Source organism: Mauremys mutica, chromosome 1 (genome assembly GCF_020497125.1).
Source record: "Mauremys mutica isolate MM-2020 ecotype Southern chromosome 1, ASM2049712v1, whole genome shotgun sequence".
Taxonomy (NCBI): Eukaryota; Metazoa; Chordata; order Testudines; family Geoemydidae; genus Mauremys; species Mauremys mutica.
Window position 1 is genome coordinate 211,281,677 of NC_059072.1, and position 25,886 is coordinate 211,307,562.

Here is a 25,886-nt window from a genome sequence, read left to right on the forward strand (position 1 = left end):
ACCCTCAGGGAGGAGACCGCAAGACCTTGCTCCTTAAGGTACCAGAGGTAGTCCAGGATGGTAGGGACAGGGACTACGAATGGATTGAGTCCTCGTTGGTCACACCAGAGTGCGAATCGCTTCCATTTTGCAAGGTAGGTGGAGCGAGTGGGAGGCTTTCTGCTCTCTAGCAGGACGTGCTGTACTGCCGCCGAACAGCCCCGCTCTGCGTGGGTCAACCACGCAGGTACCAGGCTGTAAGATGGAGGGACTGCAGGTTCGGATGGCGGAGTCTGCCGAAGTCCTGTGTGATGAGGTCCGGCCACAACGGAAGGGGGATGGGATCCCAAACGGAGAACTCTAGCAGCAGGGTGTACCAATGCTGCCTCGGCCAGGCCGGAGCTACGAGTATGACGTGGGCTCTGTCCCTCCACAGCTTCTGTAGCACTCGGTGTACGAGCGGGAACGGAGGGAAGGCGTAGAGGAGGTGATCCTTCCAGGAGTAAAGGAAGGCGTCCGACAGGGAGCCCGGTGAGCGACCCCGGAACGAGCAAAACAGGTGGCACTTCCTGTTCTCCTTGGACGCGAATAGGTCTACTTGGGGAAACCCCCACGTCTGGAAGATTGTGTGCACGACATCGGGACGGAGAGACCACTCGTGGGAGAGGAACGACCTGCTGAGACGGTCGGCCAGCGTGTTCTGCACTCCCGGAAGAAAGGACGCTTCCAGGTGAATGTAGTGGGTCACGCAGAAGTCCCACAGGAGCATCGCTTCCTTGCAGAGGAGGGAGGAGCGGGCTCCGCCCTGCTTGTTCACGTAGAACATCGCCGTCGTGTTGTCCGTGAACACTGTCACGCAGCGGCCTTGCAGGTGGGTGCGGAAGGTGTGACACGCCAAACGGATCGCTCGCAGATGTTGATGTGTAGAGCGAGCTCTTGGGGTGACCAAAGGCCTTGGGTGTGTAGGTCGCCCAGGTGAGCTCCCCAGCCGAGCGCTGAGGCATCCGTGGTCAGAGTGGCGGATGGGCGAGGAGGGTGGAACGGGACTCCCGCACACACGACCTCCGGGTCTAGCCACCAGCTGAGGGACTCGAGGGTTGGTTTGGTGACCGTGACCACCATGTCGATGGGATCTCGATGCGGCCGGTACACCGACGCTAGCCAGGACTGGAACGGGTGTAGGTGGAGCCGCGCGTACGCGGTGACATACGTACAGGATGCCATGTGGCCCAGGAGGCGGAGGCAGGATCGCACCGTCGTGGTAGGGAAGGTGACGAGGTCTCTGATGATGGAGACCATTGTCTGGTGCCGTGATCGTGGCAGGCAGGCCCTGGCCAACGTGGAATCGAGAACCGCTCCAATGAACTCCACCCGCTGCGATGGAATCAATGAGGACTTCTCGGCATTGATGAGAAGACCGAGTCGTTGAAAGAGGAACAGGATTTCTGTCATCTGGTCCATTACCAGCCGCCGAGACTTTCCGCGAATCAGCCAGTCATCGAGATACGGGTACACGTGTATCTGACGACGGCGGAGGGCTGCGGCAACCACCGCCATGCATTTGGTAAACACCCTCGGTGCGGTGGATAGGCCGAATGGTAGCACTGCGAACTGGTAGTGAACGTTGTTGACTACGAACCGCAGGTAGCGTCGATGGGGAGGGTAGATCACGACATGGAAGTACACGTCCTTCATGTCGAGGGCGGCAAACCAGTCTCCCGGATCCAGAGAGGGAATGATGGTCCCCAGGGTGACCATGCGGAACTTGGGCTTAAGCAGATACTTTTTTAGCTCTCGAAGGTCCAGTATAGGACGTAGCCCTCCTTTCGCTTTGGGGATTAGAAAATATCGGGAATAGAATCCCCTGCCCCGCCTGTCTTGAGGCACTGCCTCTATGGCACCCACGCTCAACAGAGTCTGGACCTCTTGTAAGAGGAATTGCTCGGGAGAGGGGTCCCTGAAGAGGGACAGGGAGGGAGGGTGGGAAGGGGAAAACAAACTGAAGGTGGTATCCCGACTGGATTGTTTGGAGCACCCAGTTGTCCGTAGTTATATGGGACCACGCCGAAAAGAAATGGGAGAGGCGGTTGCAAAACAAAAGGGTAGGATCCGGTGGAGAGACTGATGGGCCGTCCTCGGGCGTCCCATCAAAAGGCCTGCTTGGAGCCTTGCGGGGCCTTGGAAGGGGCCTGGGTCTGGTTGCGCCTGTTGCCGGATGGACGACAGCGATTTTGGCCCGGTCGCCTGCTGTTGTAAGGGCGATACCGATGCTGAGAGAAAAGACGTGAGGGTTGCTGCCTGAAGGACCGGCGCTGTGGAGCCGGTGTGTGCATCCCAAGGGTGCGGATCGCTACGCGACCGTCCTTCAGGGTCTGGATCCAGGCATCAGTTTTCTCAGAAAAGAGACCCTGGGTGTCAAATGGCAGGTCCTGCAATGTGTACTGCACCTCCGGTGGCAGTGTGGAGGACTGCAGCCAGGAGATGCGCCGCATCGTCACTCCTGAGGCTAGGGTCCGAGCTCCCGAGTCCGCGGAGTCAAGGGCGGCCTGGATGGAGGACCTGCAAGATTTCTTCCCCTCATCCAACATCGTCGAGAACTCTTGGCGGGAGGCTGTTGGGAGCAGCTCTGTAAACTTCGCCAGGGACACCATGATGTCATACGTGTACCTGGCGAGGAGGGCCATCTGGTTGGCGATGCGAAGTTGCAGGCCTCCGGCCGAGTAGACCTTACGGCCTAACAGGTCCATTCGCCGCGACTCCTTCGACTTTGGCGCAGGGGCGGGTTGACCATGCCTCTCCCTGTCGTTGACCGACTGCACGACCAACGAGTCTGGGGTCGGGTGAGTATACAAATACTCATAGCCCGTAGGTGGGACTGAGTACTTGCGCTCGACCCCGCGGGCCGTAGGAGGGATGGATGCCGGCGACTGCCAGAGCGTGGTGGCGTTCTTCTGGATTGTCCGAATGAACGGTAAGGCCACCCGGACTGGAGCCTCCGCTCCAATGACGTTCGTGACAGGGTCCTCATCCTCCTGGACCTCTGCTACGGGGAGATCTATGGCCTTCGCCACGCGGCGAAGGAGGTCTTGGTGGGCCCTCAAGTCTATCGGTGGAGGATCCTTGGCAGATGCTCCAGCCACCGCCTCGTCTGGTGACGACGACGAGGACAAGCCCTGGACGACAGCCTCCGTGGGTGGATCTTCCAGCGGTTGATCGGCTGGCTCGGGCTGAGGATGCCTCTGGGGGTCAGGCGGTACCGAAACCGAACCCGGTGGCGAAGGGGGCGGTCGGCTGACGGTGGCCTCCGGTACCCTGCGCTCGGAGGCAGGGGCTCTTGGAGGAAAGGGTACCCCTTGAGTGTCGTATTGGGCCCAGGGTACCCAGAAGCCCCACTGTTGTGCACCCTGAGGCTGGCTCTGCGGAGTAGGTGGCAGGTGCCCATTGCTGTCTGCCCCGGAAGCGACCGATGCGGGATGGCCATGGGGGTGCGGAGGCGCTGACGGACTGCGCCGTGGAAAAGGGCAGTCTGGCCCCGGACGGTGCCGAGGATCGGTGCCGGGCATCACGGTATCGGGATGGTGACCGAGACCAACGTCCGCCGCGGTGCCGGGAGCTCGACCGCTGCCGGGAGCTTGACCGGGATCCGGACCTGCGGTGCCGGGAGCGGCTGCGCGAGTCACGGTGCCGGGAACGGTGCCGGGAAGCAGACCTCCGTCGGTGCCGTCGTGAAGGCGATCGGGACCTGGAGCGACGCCGGGAGTGCGACCGGTACCGCGATGTTGAACGGTACCGGGACTGCGACCGGCGTCGGGACGGCGACCGGTACCGCGATGGTGAGCGGTGCCGGGATCTTGAGCGGCGGGACGGTGACCTGCGTCGGGACCGGGAACGAGACTGGGACCGGGAGCGCCGTCTGTGCCGTCCGTCCGGAGAAGGGGGCCGGATCATCATCGCCGGCTTTCCCGCCGATACAACAGCCCGCACCGGCGGTGCTGGGGGCTCGGTGCCTCTGTGAGCTCTATGAGCTCGCGCGCCGTAGAGAAAGTCTCAGGCGTGGATGGCAGCCGAAGCTCAACCGCGGTCGGTGCCGGGGAGCATGGCGGTGCCGGACTCGACGGCCCTTGCGGCGCCGGAGTCAACAGCCTGGTGCACGTCCTGTGCACGGCCACAGCGGAGACCGCAGGTGGCGTAATTGACTTGGCTGCTGGGCCCTCAGCGTGGGACTTGGCAGCTGCCTTCGCCGGCTTGCGCTTCTTTGATGGCGACAGGGAGCGGTGCCGGGCCTTCGGTGCCGCTGGCTGAGGTCGCGGAGCCTCGGTGCCGGAGCGGCTCGGGGCTGCCGGTGCGCTCCGCACCGATGTAGTCTTCGGTGCTGGCGCAGACGGTGCCGGGGGCAGGAGCGACACCTCCATTAGGAGCTGCTTTAACCTAATGTCCTGCTCCTTACGCGTCCGGGGTTTGAAAGCGGAGCAGATAGGGCACTTATCTGTCCTGTGACTCTCCCCGAGGCAACGGAGGCAGGAGTCATGAGGATCCCCGACAGGCATAGGCCGCTGGCAAGATGCGCAGGGCTTAAAGCCCTGTGCCTTGGGCATGAGCCCGCACCGGGAGAGGAAAGGGAGGGGGAACCCCCCTTATCCTTATCCTAAAACTAACTAACTAACTAACTAACAGAACTATCTACACTAAGTAATGAAAGAACTATATAAAGGAAAAAGTAACGAGAGCTAGGGTTGTGGAGGACAGAGATCACTCCACAGTTCCAACTGGCCGTCACGGGCGGTAAGAAGGAACTGAGGAGCGGACGGGCCGGCTGGGGTATATATCCGGCGCCATAGCGGCGCCACTCCAGGGGGCGCCCAGCCGGCCCGCCGGAGTTGCTAGGGTAAAAATGTTCCGGAGAGCCGTGCATGCACGGCGCGCACACCTGACTGGAATGCATAGGAGCAATCACTCGAAGAAGAACATTATTTATGTGTATTAACAATCCATGTACCACAGACACACATTTCATAATCTGATTAATATTTAAAAGGGTGGCATGAACATTGAATAAAATATGATTTTTCATGGGAGTGATGATTTAGTGCAAGAGGACCTTACGATTCAATGCTAGCTTGAAACCTTTCTATAAATGATGAAGCTTTGCCTCTGCATTCATGTAACAGGAGAAAATTAACCTGTGACAAAGTTCTATCCCGCTGACATTACTTAAGTATTTTATAGCTATCATATTTAACTTTTTTAAATGGCATTAAATATAACATCTACTGGTCTTTTTGGAAGCTTAATAAGCACTTTGCCAAGTCAGTTGGACATTTATAATACATTAAGTCTTCTCACTTTTACCAGTAGAAGGAAAGAATTAGAGTTTTTGAACAAATGAGTACAAGTGAAAAAGTAACAACATTAGTGTTACTAATACATGCATCACATTATGAACAAAAGTCAGAATGGCCAAATACCCTTTTCAGGAGGTCTCAAACACGAGTGTTTCAAAAGTCAGTTAAACCTCAGAAAAAACTCAAACAGCACAATTCTGAGTGGTGCTGAACACCTGTAACTCTCTGATTTCAATGAGAGTTGGTGAGAGACAGAACCTAGTTACAAAGTTATATTGCTATGCAGAATACTAATACATATTTGTACATGACTAACCAATCAAAAAAACAAAAACGTATTTTGAACTTACCATAGGTTGTCAAAAAATTAATACCAAAGCAAACCAACATTGAAAGTCTTTAGTATTTCTGTACAAAAAACTCCTTGTAGTTAAAAAGAAGATAAATAGCTGGATCATCTACTCTGTGTTTTAGATTAGTTTGTACAGTGTTTTGAAGAGGTAAAAAGCTATACAAGTGTTATTTATTTTAAATCACTTACTTGCTGTGACAGTGCAATAGCAAGTCAATGATAAATGTCTGCCATGCCTTTTCTTTACTAAGTGCATCCAATGCTGTTGGAATCAAAGCAAAACACAAGGTCATCACCTCCAAAGCTTCACAGCAAACTTGTTCATCTTCCATGTCTGGCTCATTGCCTGCATTTGTCTGTAAAGTGAATCAAATGAGCAGCATGAATGGATATGGAAAAGTGCAACAAAGCTGTCTGGCATCTAGCTGTACACTTAACACACAAGGGGATACCGAGAGTTTGTGTCCCAATGCCCAACTAAATCTATAATGCAAGTTATCACGTACGTTGATTCAGTCCTCTCTCCCATATACGCTTTTCACTCACCTGCTGCATCTTGTCATAAATGATAGGTTCTCTGGGATAAGAACTGTCTTACTATCAATCTGCACAGTACCTAGCAAAGTGAGGTGCTGACCTGTTTGGGTCCTGCAGGTGCTAGTGTAATACAACTAATGCATAGTAATACACCTCTACCTCGATATAATGCTGTCCTCCGGAGCCAAAAAAAAATCTTACTGCATTATAGGTGAAACCGCATTATATCGAACTTGCTTTGATCCACCGGAGTGCGCAGCCCCGCCCCCCTGGAGCACTGCTTTACCGCGTTATATCCGAATTTGTGTTATATCGGATCGCATTATATTGAAGTAGAGGTATATATGCAGAAGAGACACCTTTTTATACTTGAGTAACAAGCACTTGGATCTTAGTTATACTTGTTTAGTTACTTTTCTTTCCACCTTTAACATTGGTAGCTTCTTAAATACATTAACCAATTTCTGCCCCCCCCACGCTTTTCACATTAGTATGCCTTAATATTATTTCACCCTCTCATCCTCCAGTTAAAGTTTCTCAATACTACTTGTCAAACTAACAGATGAGGACATGGATGGTATAAACCACCACATAATAAGATGTGTACAGTAACTCCTCACTTAAAGTCATCCCAATTAGCATTATTTCATTTTTACGTTGCTGATCAATTAGAGAACATGCTCATTTAAAGACACGCAATGGTCCCTTATAATATTGTTTGGCAGCCACCTGCTTTGTCCACTGCTTGCAGAAAGAGTAGCCCGTTGCAGCTGGCTGGTGGGGGCTTGGAACCAGGGTGGACCGGCAGCCCCCTTATCAGCTCTCCACTCCCCTAAGTTCCCTGTGCAGCAGCTGCCCAGTAGGCTATCAATTGCCAGCAGTTCAGCTGTTCCACCCCCCACTGCCATGTGCTGCTCCTGCCTTCCAGCTGCTCCCAGGACCCTCCTGCTTGCTGTGTGCGGGGCGGGGGGAGGGAGGACAGACGGTGGGGGACAGACAAGGGGGGCTAATGTCAGGGTGTCCCCTCCTCCTGCCCCCACCTTACCCCATCTCCATAGAGTGTGTGTGTGGGGGGTAAGGGGGGACAGAGACACGACAGGGCTCAGGCTGGAGGGAGCTTGCTAGCAGCAACTGCTGTCTCAACTTGTTGATCTACTTAAAAAGGCAACCTACTTAGAGTGGAGTCAGCGTACTTAAGGGGCAATGCACATCTCTCTCTCTCACACACACACACACACACACACACACACACACACACACACACACACAGTGTGTGTCTGTGTCGCCATACTGTCTCCCCTCCCTCCATTTGTGCTGTCTTGTAGAGTGTGAGGCTACATTAATAACAATTTGTTAACCCTTGAGGGCTCAGCCGATTGCTAGTTTATCATTTAGCAGTAAGGCATTCCCTGGGGAATATTCCCCCCTCTGACTCCACCACCTCAGCCAAGCTTCACAATCATCATTGCTGTGTATAGTATTAAATTGTTTGTTTAAAATTTATACTGTGTATATGTGTCTTGTCTAGTGAAAAAAATTTCCCTGGAACCTAACCTCCAATTTACATGATTTCTTATGGGGAAATTGGATTCGCTTAACATTGTTTCGCTTGAAGTCACATTTTTCAGGAACATAACTGCAATGTTAAGCGAGGAGTTTCTGTAGTTATACCAGATTAGAAAGGCAAAACTCAGAAAAAAGATGTGAAACAGGATGCATATCCTTTTGGTACACAACTGAAATCCTCCCCAGCAAAAGACAGTTCACCCACTCCAACACAACAATAGTCATTCCCTCTACGGAGATAAGAAAGCAACACAGCTTAGAAAATTTTTATTTCTATTGGGGAGGGAGGGGACTAAAAACTGCTTAAGGCTCTAGGCACTCTAACACACAACTACAATACAATTCAAATCTCAGAAGCATTAAAATGATCAATTCAGAGAAGCTCAGCCAGTCACTTACAAAAACTAAAAAGCATATTCAGTCTTCTTCAAAAATCTTATGAATAAGCAGACTCCCCATTTAGAGTGAGCATATGCACACATACTGTATATGTACATGTATTAAAAATACTACTATTTTAATTTTAAGACTGAGAAATTAAGCACTCAAGGACCCAGAAAAGTTACTAAAGGGCACAAAAACCTCTAGCAGCTGTACCTGTTAGACACCTCGGACATGAGCTTCACTAATTCCCCTCAGGTAAGGGACCAGATCCTCAGTAGGCAAGAGAGACAAATTCAGCTGTGGCAACACAGGCTGCATGGCCGTCCCACTGCATCCCCAAGCCAGACAACTGCAGGGTCATCCCAGGCACAAGATAATATGAACCCAGGCCGATGGGACAGGATACGTGCACACCCTGAAATGTGCTGCTGAGGAGGGCCAAGATCCCTGCAAAGTCTTATGCACCGCTGGGCAACACCACCATGTTTTTATATGCCCCAGGAGAGCCATTACTTTGCAAACTGCACAAGGAGGAGGGATGAATATTGGTTGGGAGCTTGGGGGAAGACCAAGGAAGCACGGATAGCAGTTTTGTGGAAGAACTGAGGTGCAAAAATGGAGGAGCTACTGGATAGAAGTTACTATCTCTGTATGTTACTGCTAGTTGCTCACTCCCCCCCCCCCCCCAATAAAAAGGAAAGTTTCTAAAGCAGTGCAAATGTGGAGTTTAAAATTTTGCAAGCAGAGCTATACTTCAAACACAGCAGAGTTGTCATCCTGCATTGCTTTAGAAAGCCCTAAGGAGTTGCTCTATGGTTCTCAGGTGCTCAGGAAGAAGTTCTTAGCACTCCTTTCCTAAAATCAGAAAAGCATTTTCTTCAGCTCAAATAAGCCAAATTTGGATTGTTATATTTGGGCCATTTTTGAGATAACACGTAATTTTTCTGACTGGAATATAGGCGCCCCTTCTAGCATAACTAAAAAATGGCTGAACTGATTTTGTCAAAGCTTCTGCAAGGTGATTTAAAAAAAAAAAGGGCAGGCACACAATATAAAATCCAAAATTAATTTATTTGAACAAGCTTTGAGCCAATAGGACATACCAAATTTCAACCTTACCCATCACCAACAGTGATTATTATATGACAGTATTATAGAGGGGTATATATACATATGCATTTTAGATGACAGATAGAAAGATCACAGGGTTAAGTATGTGGGAAGAAGAGAAGGGTGTGAAAAGGAGATAATTAGGGAAAGTGGTAGAAGGAGAGGACAAAGCAAAGAAAGTGTGCCTTAGAATTCATGCTCTCTAACAAACTTTTAGTGTACACCAGCAGGGTCTACACAAACTAATGTGCAACACATCTGTGCACTGGTAACTGAGGCTATGCTAATTTTTCTTCTTTGGGTGGCAATCAAGAAACAAAAGATTTATGATCACTGCATTAGATAATCTGACATCTTTGGCATGTTAAGTGATTTGAGGATGCAGACAGAATCCCAACAACTCAAGAAGAGCAACTATGCTGCACAATCCATCTCCTTCTACAAAGGCGGTGGTTTGTTTGTTTTTTTAATTATTTGGGAGGGGAGGGAGGGCTGGGGGGAGGAGGCCAGGAACGAGTCCTGTGATCTAGAAGCAGGGTAACATACAGTCCTGTAGTGGTCCAAGCTTATCTCTTTGTTTAGCGCAAGAATTGGCTGGGCTGTGGAATTATCACTCAGATCCTCTGGGTAGGGAGCACTTCAAAAGTCTCTCTCTGTGCCATGGCTTAAGATGGGTGCTGATCTGGTTTTGTGGAAAACCAAAGGCAGTCCTCCCTGACCAGAAGGGCTGCTGTAAAGTAAGGCTTACTGGGGTGGTAAGGAAGAATTCCAGAAGAACCTGGACCCACTTTCTAAAATACATTTTAATTTTTAATATACAAGAAAAATAAATTCACCAGATGGATTTAATAAGTGAGTTTTGAACTTTAATTTCTAGACTCTAGTTTTGAGGATTCTGACCAGGGGCGGCTCTAGTAATTTCGCCGCCCCAAGCACGGCGGCACACCGCGGGGGGCGCTCTGGCGGTCGCCGGTCCCGCGGGACCTGCGGACCGTCCGCAGGCACGCCTGCGGCGGGTCCACCGGAGCCACGGGACCTGCGGACCCTCCGCAGGCACGCCTGCAGCGGGTCCTCCGGAGCCACCTGCCGCCCTCCCGGCGACAGGCAGAGCGCCCCCTGCGGCATGCCGCCCCAAGCGCGTGCTTGGCGCGCTGGGGTCTGGAGCCAGCCCTGATTCTGACAACTCTGATGAGAGCTGTCTGGCCAAGTTCCACTGAAAAATCAAAATTGTCAAAAATGAAGCAGGGTCCATTGAACTATTAGCATCAGAAGACGCCTTTGTGAAACGTCTCCATCCTCCAGCAGGTAGAATCTAATTGGTATGCCAGCTTTTTTAAAAAAAAAATCATCTAGTTTTTTTTCCCACAAGTGTAATGCTTTGGAGAAAAGCAGATTAGTCAACTGCTCCCGGCTGTGAAATTGTTAAATACCCGAAATAGTCACAGGTATGTTTTTGTAATACTTCAGAACAGGCCTACAAAGAAACTTACATCGGTATAACTACATCGCTCAGGGGTGTGAAAAATCCACACCCATTAGCAACAGAGTTATATTTACCTATCCCCTTTTGTAGCCAACGCTACAAGAATGGGAGGGCTTCTCCCATTGACAGCTACCCTCTCTAGCAGAGGTGGATTTTAACTACGCTGATGGGAGAACCTCCCATTGGCATAGTAGTATCTTCACTGAAGTGCTGCAGCTGCACCACTGCAGTGTTTTAAGTGTAGACGTGCCTTGAGTATTACAAACTAACTATTCTACAGTAATTTCTTGTGGTCTGTGTTCCTACTCTGTTGCCTCTATCACTTAAAACTTGGATTTTGTGCAGTTTTCTCCTCCATCATACCCCTCATTTCTGCCATTTCTCCCCTTCTTCCATTTTACTTTGTTTCCTCCTGTCCCACTTTTGCTTTTATCCCTCTTTCACTCTGCTTCCGCTATTTCTCCTTTCTTTTTATAGTTTGTTCCCAAGTGTTTTTTCTTCATTTCCAGTGTCACCTCATATAACATTTCATGCTTACACTGCTCTGGGCTTCTCTGTGTGACACTGATCTACTCCGCACTAACCTGCCATGCACTAAGTGTCCATGTGGACTCTGGTGACACTCACTAAAAGTCTCCTATTGTGCTTTAATCTACTCCTTTTTCATAGCTGGGGTAGAGCAAAGCACACCAAGGAACTTTTTGTGCACAGTAGCAGGGTCCATGAGGACAGTCACTGCACAGCAAGCTAGCATGGGGCAGATTTACACCTCCACTTGCCACAAACTGTTTGTGCAGACAAGCCCTCTTGTTTAATACATGCATCAGTATCAGTGGCACAAACACCACAGAGAATGGTTGACATTGATGTTTGTGTACATAGAGGGTGAAATTCTACCTGTGCAAAGAACTAGCACAAGGCCTGTGCACAGTTTAAGTTTCATCTAAGTCTTATTTTCAGGGTTTAAATTGTTTTTAAAGTGTTGCACAGGTCTTGTGTTAGCATTCTCAATGGGGTGATTTCACCTCAAGGTGAAACTGGGTGAGAATCTAAAACAAATGTGAGAAATTCTTAAAGCAAAGTGAAATGGCATTTAAAATTCATGTGTAGGAAAGATTCTCCTCAACTTGTGTATAATTTGCAACATCATCCATCCAACTGTAGTTCCTCTAGTTATTTCTGTGGCCATATCCATTCCTATTTAAGATACATACTCACTGCCTAACGTTTTCAATTCAATCTTTAAATATATAATTTACAAATACAAATTGTAAATCCTGAAACAGACAGAGTCAAGGTTCAATTGTGACTTTGCCACAAAGCCACAGTAAACAGCAGCACATTGTTGCACTGCTATACTCCCCACCTGGTTTTCTTGTTATTCTAAGACAGGGGTAAACTGTGCCAGGTCTATAGCACAGCACAGGCTCTCCAGTATGCCAGGGCAGCTGTATTGGCTAGAGTGCTGGTAGAAAAGGAGACAAGGAGCCAAGACTTCAAGAAGTTCTGCCCTAGCCTGCTCCCTTCCACAAACCTGGATGTGGATCCCTCCCACACTCCTTTTTTATGATCTGTGTAGCAAGTGCAGAAACTTATGGGAGCATCTTCTGCTTCTCTACTACCACACCAGCTTAACCAGAATTTAGCCCTATTAGTAAACTTCAAATAAAGGGAAGATTATTCTTCTTAGTGAGGAACTCATTTTGTGAGAAACTGAACAGGATACCTAGGCAATCAGGAGTGCTAGGACTACTAAGCTAGCTAAATGAGAAGCTGCTTTTTCTGGAAGTAAAGCTAATTTTCTGTAAACCAAAAATTTAAGCAAAAGGTCTAGTATACAAAGAATAAAAGCATCCCACCAAATTCCTTCTTCCTTTACTTAGCTAAGTGCGGAGCAGTGCCAGATTAACTTTAAAAATTCAGAGGGGATAGTGAAGAGACATGTGACACAAATAGAACTTGCTCTTTCCAGAATTCAGCAACTTCCTCAACTACATCACCCCACAATACACATGTATTTGCAATACAATTCTAGGAGTCGGTTATATTATTAGTTTTAAAATTTTATAAGCCAATGTTGATAAATTGAAGGTTACTTTTATAAAAACAAGGTTCTGAGCAGTGTACACCAAGGGGAAAAAGATCCAAAAGCTTGAGACAGTATAAACATTTTATATGATACCCAGAAATCTCTCTATGATTGGCCTAACCCACCCCTTAAATCCTGTATATGGAAAGATCTGATATTTTAACTCCAAGTATGTGCATAAGCAATTAAGGAAAATAAACTGCTATACATGCTATCACTCAGTTTTACCAATGCTTCAGTGTCAATTTCAAAATCCAATTTCTTCCAAAAAAGGGAGGCCAACAACATTTTTCATTACATATATGCCTACTCTGAGCTTTAAAAACTAAAGCATTTGAATTATCTAAATTACAAAAGTACACCTGAAAAATTTAGTATGTAACAAATGCTTATTTCACATTTGGATACAATAGAAAAAAATGTAACTTCAAATTTAAGAAATTTCAGCCCCAAAATAATTGAAAATAGACACATAGCATGGAAGTACCATCTCAATCTTAACTACAGTATCACAACTGTGACCCTACATTAGAATCCAACGTATATTACCAACAAGAATATAACTACTTGAATATAGGTCACATTTTGAGCCTATATTACTTGACACTGTCCTTTTTATAGCTGACCAAATAATTAAATAGAAAAAGAAGTTGCTTAAGAATTCTTACCTTTTCATAAATTTTACTAATTTCCTCATTTGAGCTGAACACCAGCTGCACTGACCCACACCCTGATGCCCAGACAATTTTTTGTACTGCTCTAATAACACAGATATCAGGGATGTATTTTGAAGCCTGGAGACAAAGAAATAAACAAACCACGGCAACATTAAAATACAGTTGCTAGTAATATTAAAATGGACTCTACACCATTACGGCAACTAACCTAGTAAAAATAGAATCTTTACACTACTTTAAGACATTTTATATTGAAACAAAAAAAGATGATGCTATAACTTAGAAATGCTTGTGTCTTCATTTATCATTTTACACTTCACTTTCATCTTAGCAATGCTTATGAAAGCCAAATGTATGTATTAGGTAGTGTCTCAGGATCTTCCTTCACGCCACTATAGTTACTGAGATATAAGTATTATAAACTGATATTAGGTAAGTGAAAAATATTTGATCCCGGCTAAAATTTAGCAAAAAAGATTAAAATTAGTTTTTTTTAAAAACAATATTGAAAATAATCTGCTCAGCCATTTTTCATTAGAGAAGTATACATAAAATATACATTTACTGGATTTGTCTGCTTAGCTCTCAACTCCAAAACAGCTGTGATTTGGAAAGCAATTAGCCTACAAAATGGCATAACTAATTTTGATATTAAGAAAAATAACCAGGATATTGCATGTTAGCTACTATCCAAGCACAGAAGAGTTCATCCAAACCCCTAATTAATTTTCAAAAGGAATTTTGCTACACATAGGCCATACAAAGTTTATCACAGATCCGAACACCTGCAAAGGTAACCTGAGTCTTGTTTTATGAATGAATTACTAGAATGCAACAGTTTGGGGGCATAGTTCCTAGTTTATATACAGTAACTCCTCACTTAAAGTCGTCCCAGTTAATGTTGTTTCCTCGCTGATCAATTAGGGAACATGCTCATTTAAAGTTGTGCAATGCTCCCTTATAATGTCATTTGGCAGCTGACTGCTTTGTCCACTGCTTGCAGGATTCTCTGGAAGAGCAGCCCCTCCTTGTGGGGATTAGAATCATGGGGGAACAGCAGCCCTCGCCCCCATCAGCTCCCCTAAATTCCCTGTAAGGTATGTGGCTCAGCAGCTGCCCAGCAGCAGTTCAGCTGTCTCTCCCCCCACTGCCGTGCTACTCCTGCCCCACCCTCAGCCTTGAAGCTGCTCCCTGGAGCTTCCTGCTTGCTGGGGGAGAGGGGTGCTAGTATCAGGATGTCTAGTATCAGTTTTTGCAGCTACTGGCCTCCATCTATTGTGTTCCCTCCCTCTTGCCTCAGTCCATGCTGCCTTGTAGAATGTGAGGCTAAATTAACCAGAGCATATTAACCCTTAAGGGCTCAGCCGAGCACTAGTTCATCATTTAGCAGCAAGGCAATCCCTGGGAAATATTCCACCTTTTTACTCCAGGACCTCAACCAAGCTTCACAATCATTCATTGCTGTGTACAATATTAAACTGTTTGTTTAAAACTTATACTGTATATGTACATAATGTCTTTTGTCTGGTGAAAATTTTTTTCCCTGGAACTCAACCCTCCCCAATTTACATTAATTCTTATGGGGAAATTGGATTCGCTTAACATCATTTCGCACAAAGTCGCATTTTTCAGGAACATAACTACAACATTAAGTGAGGAGTTACTGTACTAAATTTTTGAAGCTGTAGCATCATTTTTATCAGTGACTAATTGCTGCAAAAGAGTTGTTCGTTTTCCAACATGCTTTATAAAGGTGTGATTCATTTAAAATATGCAATCAGAGTGAAATATTACATCTTTCCTGCCTCCCCTCCAACCTCATCCTCATACACAAATACAAGTCCTTAAAATTCTTCTTCAGGAAGGAAAACTAGCAAAAGGTACGAGATAAGGACCAAGTTTTAGTTTTGAGGAGTACTGCATCTCCTTCCTCCTCCCCTTGACCACATTTGTGTCATAGAATGTAAACTTGGTTTTATATGCCATAATCTCCTTATAGGAACACCTAATATAATTTTTTTAAGATGGAGGATATGGTATTTGAGAATATTCATAGCAAATTATATAGGTCAACCTTTAAAAAAACAAACAAAAAATTATAAAAACCCTATGCCTCAAGATAGGCTTGCAGGTCCAGACGCTGGTATCTAAGTAAGTGGCCTGGCTTTCCAAAGTGTTGAGAGCGCAGAAGTTCCGAAGCTGTCTAACTTGAGACATTTTTTAAAATCCTGGTCTCTGCCTCTTTTTAGATACTTAAAAAAAGTATTCTGTATAACATTAACTGTACTCACTTTATATAATGAAGAAGAAAGCAATTATACTCTCAAACATGAAAGTCAGAATTCTTGCAATTTTGTATTTTAAGTAACTGAAAAAAGTCAGTCTTAAAGTGACAATGTCAAGGTTTCTAGGTCCAAAATCTGACTCTTCCCACCCAATTTATATATTTTACAATAAAAAGCAGATAAGGATAAAATCCAACTACAGCTCTAAGGAAAAGTCATGCATTTCAGCTATGGTGTAATAAGACATTTCTCTCTATAGTGATGCAAGCATGAAATATGACAGTCAAGTTAAGTTCCTAATTTTTATAGCACTTTAAACAACAAAACAGTAGTTCTCATACTAAAGCCAACTCTATGATTAGTTGAGTTACACAGTACCTTTGGGAGCCCTTATATTATATTTTGTTGATGGGAGCTATAAAAACATAAAATAATTCCAACAGGGCTGTTTGGAACAGTAAAATCCAAGGCTAGAGGGGAAAACTTAATACATAAAACCATCTGCAAGATCCCAAGTAGTTAACAGAATGTGTATTTCAAATTAATTCCTATAAATACATATTTGGTAAAGATAAGCTATACGTTTTCTGTGGCTTTACTTTTAGCAACTGTTTTAAATAAAGCACTATATTGATTCATATATTTCAAATATTTGGTAGTACAAACACCCAAATCATTATACAAAATTTAAATACCACAATCGTAACTTCTCCCAGTTTGCAACAAGCTTTCATCAAAATTTCAGGAGTTCATATTCAAGGTAACATTGTTCAGGAAGCATATGTCCCTCTGACAGGGGAAAACTTCCAAAATCCTTTGAGGCAGATATCTAGTCACCGTTTTTTTCTGTCAACGTAAATCTTCCAATACTCAGATTTATTAAACACTGAGAACATAAAAAGCTTAATAAATAAATGGGTTCCATTATGAGCTTTTAATCCTAGATGAACCTACACTACAGCTATGGAAATGGGAATAGCTAGAACAGAAAGTAGGCTCTTCACCAGTCTCTCCACAAACAGATTCACCTTGCATCAGAAGCATTGCAATGAGAACTTTCACACATTAACAAAAATATGTTTGTTAATTTAGTCTGGAGAAAAGTTAATTCAAGTTTTTAAAGTATGATAATTAAAAAATATGTAGATTTTTCAATGCCCTTCAACTCTTATTCTATTCTTCCCTCACAGGCTGCATCAAATTTCTCAAAATTAAATAAAAACAAACAAAAAAAAAAATCTGCTGCGGAAAAACTAATCATTGGCCATCAAAACATACAAGAAAAATCTTGCAGGATAAACCAAATTATACTTCAGATTTAGCTCTGCAGCAGTTTTCTTCATTTTTTGCAAATATATAGATAGTATTTTAGCACTGATGCTATGTAATCTGAGTCTCGTTTCTTTGATCGGTATTGCTAGTGTTCTGCTTTTAATATTTTTTTTTAAAACTTCATTCACACAGAGCATGTAAAAAAATCACAATTCATATCCTGCCTGTCCTCCCTCCCTCCATGACCTATTTCTTCTATGGAAAAAGCTATGACTAAAGAAGTATCTCTACACTGGCAACTTCATATACAAAATTCACAACTGATGCAGTTCCATCAATGGTAGCAATGATGAAAACTAGGGATCCTGTTTTGGTGTTCAGTTCCATCAATCTCTTTTTTCCTCAAGCCTTTGTCTTTTTTTTGCTTGTGGCAGACGCTGTACATTTCATATTGTTACAATGGTCATGGAGGGTTTCTACACTTCTGGATGTCTCAGCAATGTTCTGAGGTGGTATAAGGAGATTATTTCCTATACAGGTCCTGAAGTCCAAGTCAGCATTGCTTTGACTTTGGAAGCTGATGCAGCACCAACCATCTTGAAAGGAAGTTGTAATTTTTCCTTTGACCACCCCTGACAGGCCACAATGTATTAAATGGAGTACTAAAAATTCCAAATCTAATAACTGAGACAAGATGTGTGAGATACCATCTTGTACTAGACCATCTTGTGTTGGTGACAGAGACAACTTTCCAGCTTACACAGTACTCTTCTTAAGATATTATCTCACCCAACATTGCATAAATTTAATAAGGGCAAGTCACACCATTTAGGCCTGGTCTACACTAAGAAGGGGGGTCGAACTAGGGTACACAAATTCAGCTACGTGAATAGCGTAGCTGAATTCGAAGTACCCTAGTTCGACCTACTCACCCATCCAGATGCGGCGGGGGTCGAACTCCGCGGCTCCCCCGTCGACTCCACCACCGCCGTTTGCAGTGGTGGAGTACCGGAGTCGACCGCAGCGCTTCCGGAGTTCGAACTATCGCGTCTAGATCAGACGCGATAGTTCGAACTCCGAGAAGTCTAACTCACCGCGTCGACCCGGAAGGTAAGTGTAAACCTACCCTTAGATCGATGATCCATTTCTGAGCAAAGCTGTTCACTTTTCCTCCACCCAGGTGATCCAATTTTCAATTATGTGTAGTTAAAATATTTTTTTATATATTCTGTTAATAATTTGAGACCTCAACAGTGAAATTTTTTTTGTATTAAAAGGCATTTCAGGTCACCATTTTTCCTATTACTCTTTAAAAAAAGCACATTACCAAAGACAAATATAAGAGGTAAAAAAGACTACAATATTAGTAACAATATTTTCTTGTTAAAAATCTCTGGTTATTCTTCAAATATATCGATTACCTCAAGAAAAATGATGCTAAGTTTACTTCTAAAATCTGCAACAACACCATACCAACTGAGTTCTGGTCTCACAATATCAGAACCCATTAATATAGATGTGCAGAACTCTTACATAGTTCACTTAGCTAATACTCTCTGAACTCCATTATACATATTGGTTTTCCCAAGTAAACACATGAAAAACATGTAAATAATTTTGTAAAGAAATAATTCATTTAATGCTTTTAAGTGTTAAAAAACACAAGTATGCAAAATATCCTAAATGTATTTTGAATTTAAGGAAATCTATCATTTTCCTATATGAAAGGAAATCTAAGAAATATGATGAAATAAAAGGAAAATCTAGTACAGAAAACTTAGGTTTTACAGGAAAATATACTAACCTCATCAGATATTTGCTGAGCAAGACGTATTGCTACATTTCGTAGCATGCACTCTGAAGTTGGATTGGGAATGTTCTGTAGGGCAGTTTGCAGCACCACTGCCTGGTCATGGGTAGCCTGGTTTATCTGGAATAAGTTATTTTCATCATTTACATGAAAAAAAAAGTATAGAAAACCCTAAAGTATGAAACTAGAAATTATCTGGTAGGTGTGGGGAGAGGAGACAAGTGGAAGAAGAAGATATATTTAAATAGAAATGTAATACACATGCAAAAAAAAAAGACATTTTTGTTATTTCAAATACTAACAAACATTTCAATATAGACACATTCATGTATTTGATTTTTGTTGTTAAAATTGGTATTCCACACAAGTTCTGGATAAAGTCTAAATAGCTTCTTAAAACATTACAAAAATGGGAAAATGTAACTGTAAAACTATAAACATACTGGCAGAGAGAATCATAAGTAGGTATAGAATACCTGAAACTACTTTTAATTTTTTTTTTTTTTTGACATTTGAATAAAATTTTAAACCGACAGTTAGGGGGACATCCAACCCTCATCTTTTGAGACAGGAAAGGAACAGGTTTATGGGATGTCAATGGACTGTAAATAGCTGGCACCCTTAATGGTGTCATTCTTCAAGCTAGATGTTGCTCTCCAGAAAGTGCCCAGAAAAGTACCCCTTAATTAATTTTCTTTTAAAAATATAAAATCACTGTTTGGACATTATTAAAACTGATGTAAAACTTGAGTCAGAAGTACAAGAGAATTGTCTTTAGTAGTTCTCTGAATTCTCTTTACTGTTTTCCAATTCCTGGGTCCATGCTTTTAAAATGTGACTTAGGAAAAACTTCCTAAGAAGTTTTTGATCCTCTTAGGTTTTAGTAATGTTCTTCACAAACACATTCCAGTTGACAGGATCTGCTGTACACTCTCCAATGCCCCAAATTAAGTTTGTTTCTGCATAAGAATTTAACAGTCAAAAAACAAAAATAAACATTCCACAGAATGGTAAAAAAACAAACAGATGTAGCTTCTCAACCTTTGAGGGGTGGTAGGTGCAAAAGTGAGAATCTAGTCAGACAATCAAGGAACAAGCATTACAAGCACGTAATTTTCTCTTCTAGATTTCTGCTAATGTTGGAAAACTTGAGTGGCATTTCTAAAAGAAAAATGTTATAAAAACTGCAGCACCTAGAAGCAGTGTTTATAGCGAACAATAACATACTTAAAAAAACATGAAGAAAATTTGGGGGGAGGGGAGAGGAGAGGAAGTTTTATCTAGACAGAGAACTCTCCAGAACAAACTCAATTACATCAAAAGTGAAAATTAAGGCAAAAGTATTCAAAAGGTGGGCATCCCAAACACAAAATGATAAAAGTTGAGTCTGGGTACCCCTCACATGGAGGTAGGAAAAGTAGTACAGAAAACCTGGATTCTTCTCTTGATACTAAATCTAACAATGATTTGTAAAATACATGGAGAAAACAGTTTTGCAAACCTTCTGTAGAAAGAGACAGAGAAAACTGCACTGGAGACTGCCTTGTGACCACTAAGTACTGGTATGGTACTAGGAAAACTGCTGTGGTCATAAGACTCCCTCTATTTTATGGTCTCCGCTGGCTCTGGCAAATCCTTTCCACTACATTTACAGCATCCTGGATCGTGTCCTGGAACATGAAGATATTGATTACTACACACTATAAGTGGCATGGACTGATCCTTGGATCCCTTCCAATGTGGTGTTTCTGATCAGCTAAGAGTCTGGTGTTGAGGAGACTAGCGAGTCTGCATGTCTCAGGAATAGTTGCGGAACCGTCAGCTTCGGTACAGAGGTCAGCATCGCTGGCAGCATGGGAGTGAGAGTTATAGCCACCAGTGCTGAGGGTTTTGAGCTGTGTAGCATAGGTACTGCAGGTGGCACCATTGCACCGCTTGTGCAGAGGTTCTTTTCAGCTCAGTGGGTACTGAGGTGGAGGGTTTCACTTTGCTTTGTGAGGCCTCCGTTTGAGCTTGCCCGCATATGGTCTTTCACTTTCTGGGAACTCTCGGTACTAGAAGATCTTGGTGCATCATGGTCCGACATGCTTGGTGCTGTCGGTACTGAGGTACATTTTGTGGTCGAGGATCACTTTTTCTTGGCCAATTCATGGTGCAGAAAAGTCTGGCACCGCTTTTCAGTAGCCATCTTCGGTAAGGGCTCTTTCATAGGCTCGGCAGGGGCAGGACCTCTGTCAGAGGCTGCCGATGGCGACCATTGGCTTGGAGGTGTCCTGGACTCAGGGTCTGAAGTTGGTCTGAGGGGTTTCTCCATCACAAGGAATTTAAGTTGGCGATCCCTAGCTTTTCTTGCTCTGGCTGTGAGGTTCTAGCAATGTGGACACTTAGGAGCAATGTGTGTTTTGCCAAGACAGTGGACATACTGTGCATGTCCGTCAGAGACCAGAATTGACAGTTCGAAAGTTAGACAGCGTTTGAAGTCCGATGATCTGGGCATGCAGGAGAAAGTCTGCCACGAAACAAAAAACAGAAACAAAACGAAAGGAGGAAAATAAACCTACGGAAGTCTAACTTCTCCACCTACTGAGGGGAATAAGGGTGGATAAAGGGAAAAAATTGTATGAAGTAAAATAAAATAACTATAAAGGGGAAATATTTAACTACTGCTTATAGTACCAACTATAAACTATAGATAAGATTAGCCTTTACAAAGCTAAGAGAGGGTGATGCTGATCATTCCAACTGAAGCCAAAGGCGGCAGAGAAGGAACTGAGGGGCGGTTGGTCACGCAGTGTTGTGTAACTGTGTGGAGCGGTGAGAGTCGGCGACAGCGCGTGCACTACCCAACCAGGCACTGCTACCACAAATCTATTACAGCACAGGGAACCAAGACACCTAAAATGGAGCACCCACAAGGACACTCCTCGAAGAGCACAGTGTTCTGAAGGGTATGACGACTCTTTGTTAAGAGAAGTATCATCTAACCAAGATGACGCAATGATACGCACTCAGAAGGATCAAGAGGAAGCAGCTTCAGAATAAGTAAGGAAGTGGTGCTGTTACAGCTATCCATCTCCAGACCTGAACCTAAGAAAACAGTACCACACAAACTCAGCGCCCGATGTGGGGATGCTGATGTTTTATACTTTGAGGTTGAAAGATATGAAACACTTACAGCCTCTAATGGAGGCCGGAAAAGAGTTCAGGTACTTCTTTCTCAATCTGAATGCCATCTTAGCACAGAGAGCCTCTCTTCTCCCAGGCATAGATTATGGTTATCTGTCAGACATAGTATGATCATACTTCATACATTTAAAACTAATAAGCTGTTTGTCCCAGACAAGTATAGGGAAGACTCCCCTCAAACTCCAACAAAGAATAGCTGGCAGGGTCAAGCAAAGAGAAACATTAAACAATTCCTCCAAACAACTGTTTCATATCAAGAGAGAGAGTCTTGAAACACTACTGATACTGTGTGTTGGCACGCTGAAGCTTCAAAATGTGTAGGGTGCTCTGCACTAAAGCAGTACAGATGTACCAGAGACCCAAAGACAAATGGCACAGTGCCAAAGGATTGAAGCCCTCTCACACCCCAAACAGCGTTAAAGATATCGCCCAAGCAAAAAACAATCCATGTTTCCAATGCGTTACTTAAAGTATCCCCAGTGAATGCATGAAAAACACATTAATTACTTTTAAAAGAACTTCAAAGACTAAGGGGAAAGAATGATTACTTATCTTATAACAATTGTGGTTCTTTGAAACCACATGGATTTCACTTTTGGTGTGCATGCGCCTCATGATTGGGAGATCAGATTTTTCTTGCCAGCAGAATCTGTTGGGGGCAGCACCTACACCTATCATCATAAAGGGAAGAGTGGGCCAACCTCCTCTCTGTTCCTTTGCCAACACTAAATCCCAGAGGAGTAAGACTACATAGAAGCAGGATGGGTCACAGAATCCATGTGGACAGCACATTTTGAAGAACAGTTACTGTAAACAGTCTTTCTTAAAGTAACTGTCCATTTGGATTACACTGTTGGTGCATGTAAGGGTCGGTAAAGTAACAGCATCTGCATTCGCCTCTCATGAGCGCTCGTCTCTGGCTGATATGTGCCACTCAGGTTTTTTTCCACGGGGCAGCACCCACCTCTCACAGGCATTCCCTTTCTGGTCAGATGTGAGCGTGTTTTTCTTTCTGTTCTTACAACAGGTGGCACCCGCCTCTTGCAAGTATTCCCCAGCTGATGGCTATTCGACAGGTCTTCAGCAACTCAGCCCTCCAGCCGAGTCTCACACACTGTCTCCCTCTTCTGTGGAATACAGTCTCTAGTTCTTTCTCACGGTCCTGGTATGGGGCTGTAGCACCAAGGATTCTTCCCCAGAGGCACTGCCTTCTTTAACAGACCAACAGGGACCCATCTTAGTACCCTCAGTTGGTGTCTTTTTGGCAGCCCTTGCCTGGGCTTAGACTTCAACCAAATTAGGAGGGCCCATCACAGTACCCTTGCCTGGTCTGACTAAGTTCTGGGCTCAGTCCCCCGGGATCAGCCTGCCTGCACTGACCTATCATCCAAGGTCCTGCTGCTCTTCCAGCCAGCCAGGAACCCAGTCCTCCCTCTTCGAGATCTGGGCAGCAACTGACTACTCTGCCTCTGCTGCTCCCTTTTATAGGGCCCTTCTGGCCCCTCATTGTCTGCTCCAGCAGCCCCTCTGGTTGCTTCTCTGCAGCCACTCTAAGCCACCTAGAGGACTTCTCCTCTGCTCTTTTCTGGGGCAGGCACAGCCACGTGGCTTCCAGCAGGGGACCTCTGGACCTAGTCTACCCGTTGCTGTGCACAACAAGTAGATACACATTTGCTTGGAGATTGGAAATAAGTGTCTTGACGTCATTGTTTAAGTAAGACTATCACATCAAAGAAGGCATCCTATCTGGAAGCCACTGTCAAAGAACATGTCTTATAAAAGGTGTTGATCAAGCTCCATATAGCTTCCCTAGAGATTTCAGAAATAGGAAAATTCTTCAAACAAGCAGCAAAGGCTGCCTGAGCTCTACTACAACTAGGTAGATCTAACCTAACTAATAACATGTCCTTATACAGTTGAAGACTAAGATAAGTTCAGAGAGGATACTGCCTGACACACATCTCTCTGCAAAGGCCATAAAGCTTAGGTATGTTCCTGAAGAGTTTTGTCCTGTAAATGTAAGAAAATAGTGCCCTAACTACATCAACTGTGTGACATTTATCTTTCCCTGTGGGGGAGTGAGGCATGGAGAAAAACTGCGATATGAATAAACTGGTTCACACAAAATTCTTAAAAACAGGAATTTGGAAGGAGTCCTGAGAGTAACTCTGTCTTAAAACATTATGCTCCTGCCTTCATAGATTATAAGGTCAAAAGGGACCATTGTATTCATCTAGCCTGAACTCCTATATAACACAGGATATAGAACTGACCCAAAATACTTCCTGTTTGAACTACAGCATATATTTATTTTAGAAAAACATCTAATCTTGATTAAAAAATGGTCAGTGGTAGAGAATCCACCACAACTCTTAGTAAATTGGTCCAATGGTTAATAACTGTCACTGTTAAAAATTGGCACCTTATTTCCAGTCTAAATTTGTTTAGTTTCAACTTCCAGCCAGTGGATCCTGTTAAACCTTTGTCTGCTAGACTGAAAAACCCATCATCAAATATTTGTTCTCCATTTTCCTGGCTCTTTCCTGAACCCTCTCCAAATTAACATCCTTCTTCAATTGTGGACACCAGAACCAGATACAGCATTCCAGCAGTGTTGACACCAGTGACAAATTCAGATGTAATGATGCCGGCTCTGAATAAGATATGACCTCTGTTCGCAAAACCATGTCAGGTAGAACAGGTAGCATGACCGAAGGATGAGTTGACAGGTTCACCAGATCCAAGTACCAGAATTGTCTGGGTTAAGCTGTGGCTACCATGCTCAGAGGATAAACCTAGATCTCAAAGCCCAAGCTTCAGTCCAAACTGCAATGTCAAAGCACTGTTTATGCAGCTAATTTTAGAGCACCAATGTCAACCCTGCTGACTCAAGTCTGTTGACTTGGGCTGGGAGGCTCTCTCCTGCTCAGTCCAAAATGCTGTGTAGACATACCCTTACAGTCCACTCATGTCTGTCTGAGAATTATCTGCTGTCTCAATTTGCCAGGGCATTTTGCAAGCCTGGAAGATGCAGAACCACTGGAAGACGGTATGATTTGATGATAAATGCTCCGCCCCAGACACAAATAACTTTTCTGCAGACCAGAGATGATTATGCTTCTCCCTATCTTGACATAATGGACAACACCACAGCCATGCACTATCACTTGGATCACAAGAGTAGAAACACTGTGCATGAAGACGTATGGCTCTGAGCTCCAAGACAATGTGAAGTTGAGCTTCCTGGGGTGACCCAATGCCCTTGGGTTTGAAAGTAGCAAAGATGAGCTCCCCATCCGTATGCAGCGCATCACCAATGTCTTAGTAGGCAGCGATGCAGCAAAAGGTACTTCACACATGAAGTGGGTTCCTCCACCAACCTAACAGGAGAACTGGAAGGGAACTCCAGGATCACTTAGCCTTATCTCCTGCTACTGTAGGCAATCCAATTATATAATCCCAATTATATAATCCCAGCCATAGAGGCAAGGATCCTTGTCTCTCACACACACACACACACTCTCTCTCTCTCTCTCTCTCTATATATATGACAAAAAACTTATTTGCCCAAAAAACCCTATATTATCTACATTAGTTATATTAACTACTATTAACCAGCTTAACAAGACATCACAATGTGCAGCGTAAGCAAAGACTGGGGTTCAATACTGCTGTCAAGGGTGGTAAGAAGGAACTGAGGGGTGGTAATCCCACTGTGCCCTTTAAGCTTTCAGGTGGGGTGCATGTAGGGTGACCAGATGTCCCATTTTTAAATAGACAGTCCGGTTTCTTGGCACCTTTTCTTATATAGGCT

The 25,886-nt window shown here is 44.5% G+C and overlaps 1 protein-coding gene across 2 annotated transcripts in view; it reads right to left on the bottom strand.

The window, feature by feature from the left end:
* USP9X (ubiquitin specific peptidase 9 X-linked) overlaps positions 1 to 25,886 on the bottom strand; it is a 227,155-nt gene that overhangs the window by 65,427 nt on the left and 135,842 nt on the right. For both annotated transcript variants that reach the window (XM_045002691.1, XM_045002690.1), the window contains exons 24-26: positions 18,881 to 19,006; positions 13,511 to 13,636; positions 5,863 to 6,029 (exon numbers count right to left, since the gene is read on the bottom strand). In XM_045002691.1, the coding sequence (XP_044858626.1) occupies positions 5,863 to 6,029; positions 13,511 to 13,636; positions 18,881 to 19,006 (419 nt within the window). The remainder of the gene's footprint in view (positions 1 to 5,862; positions 6,030 to 13,510; positions 13,637 to 18,880; positions 19,007 to 25,886) is intronic.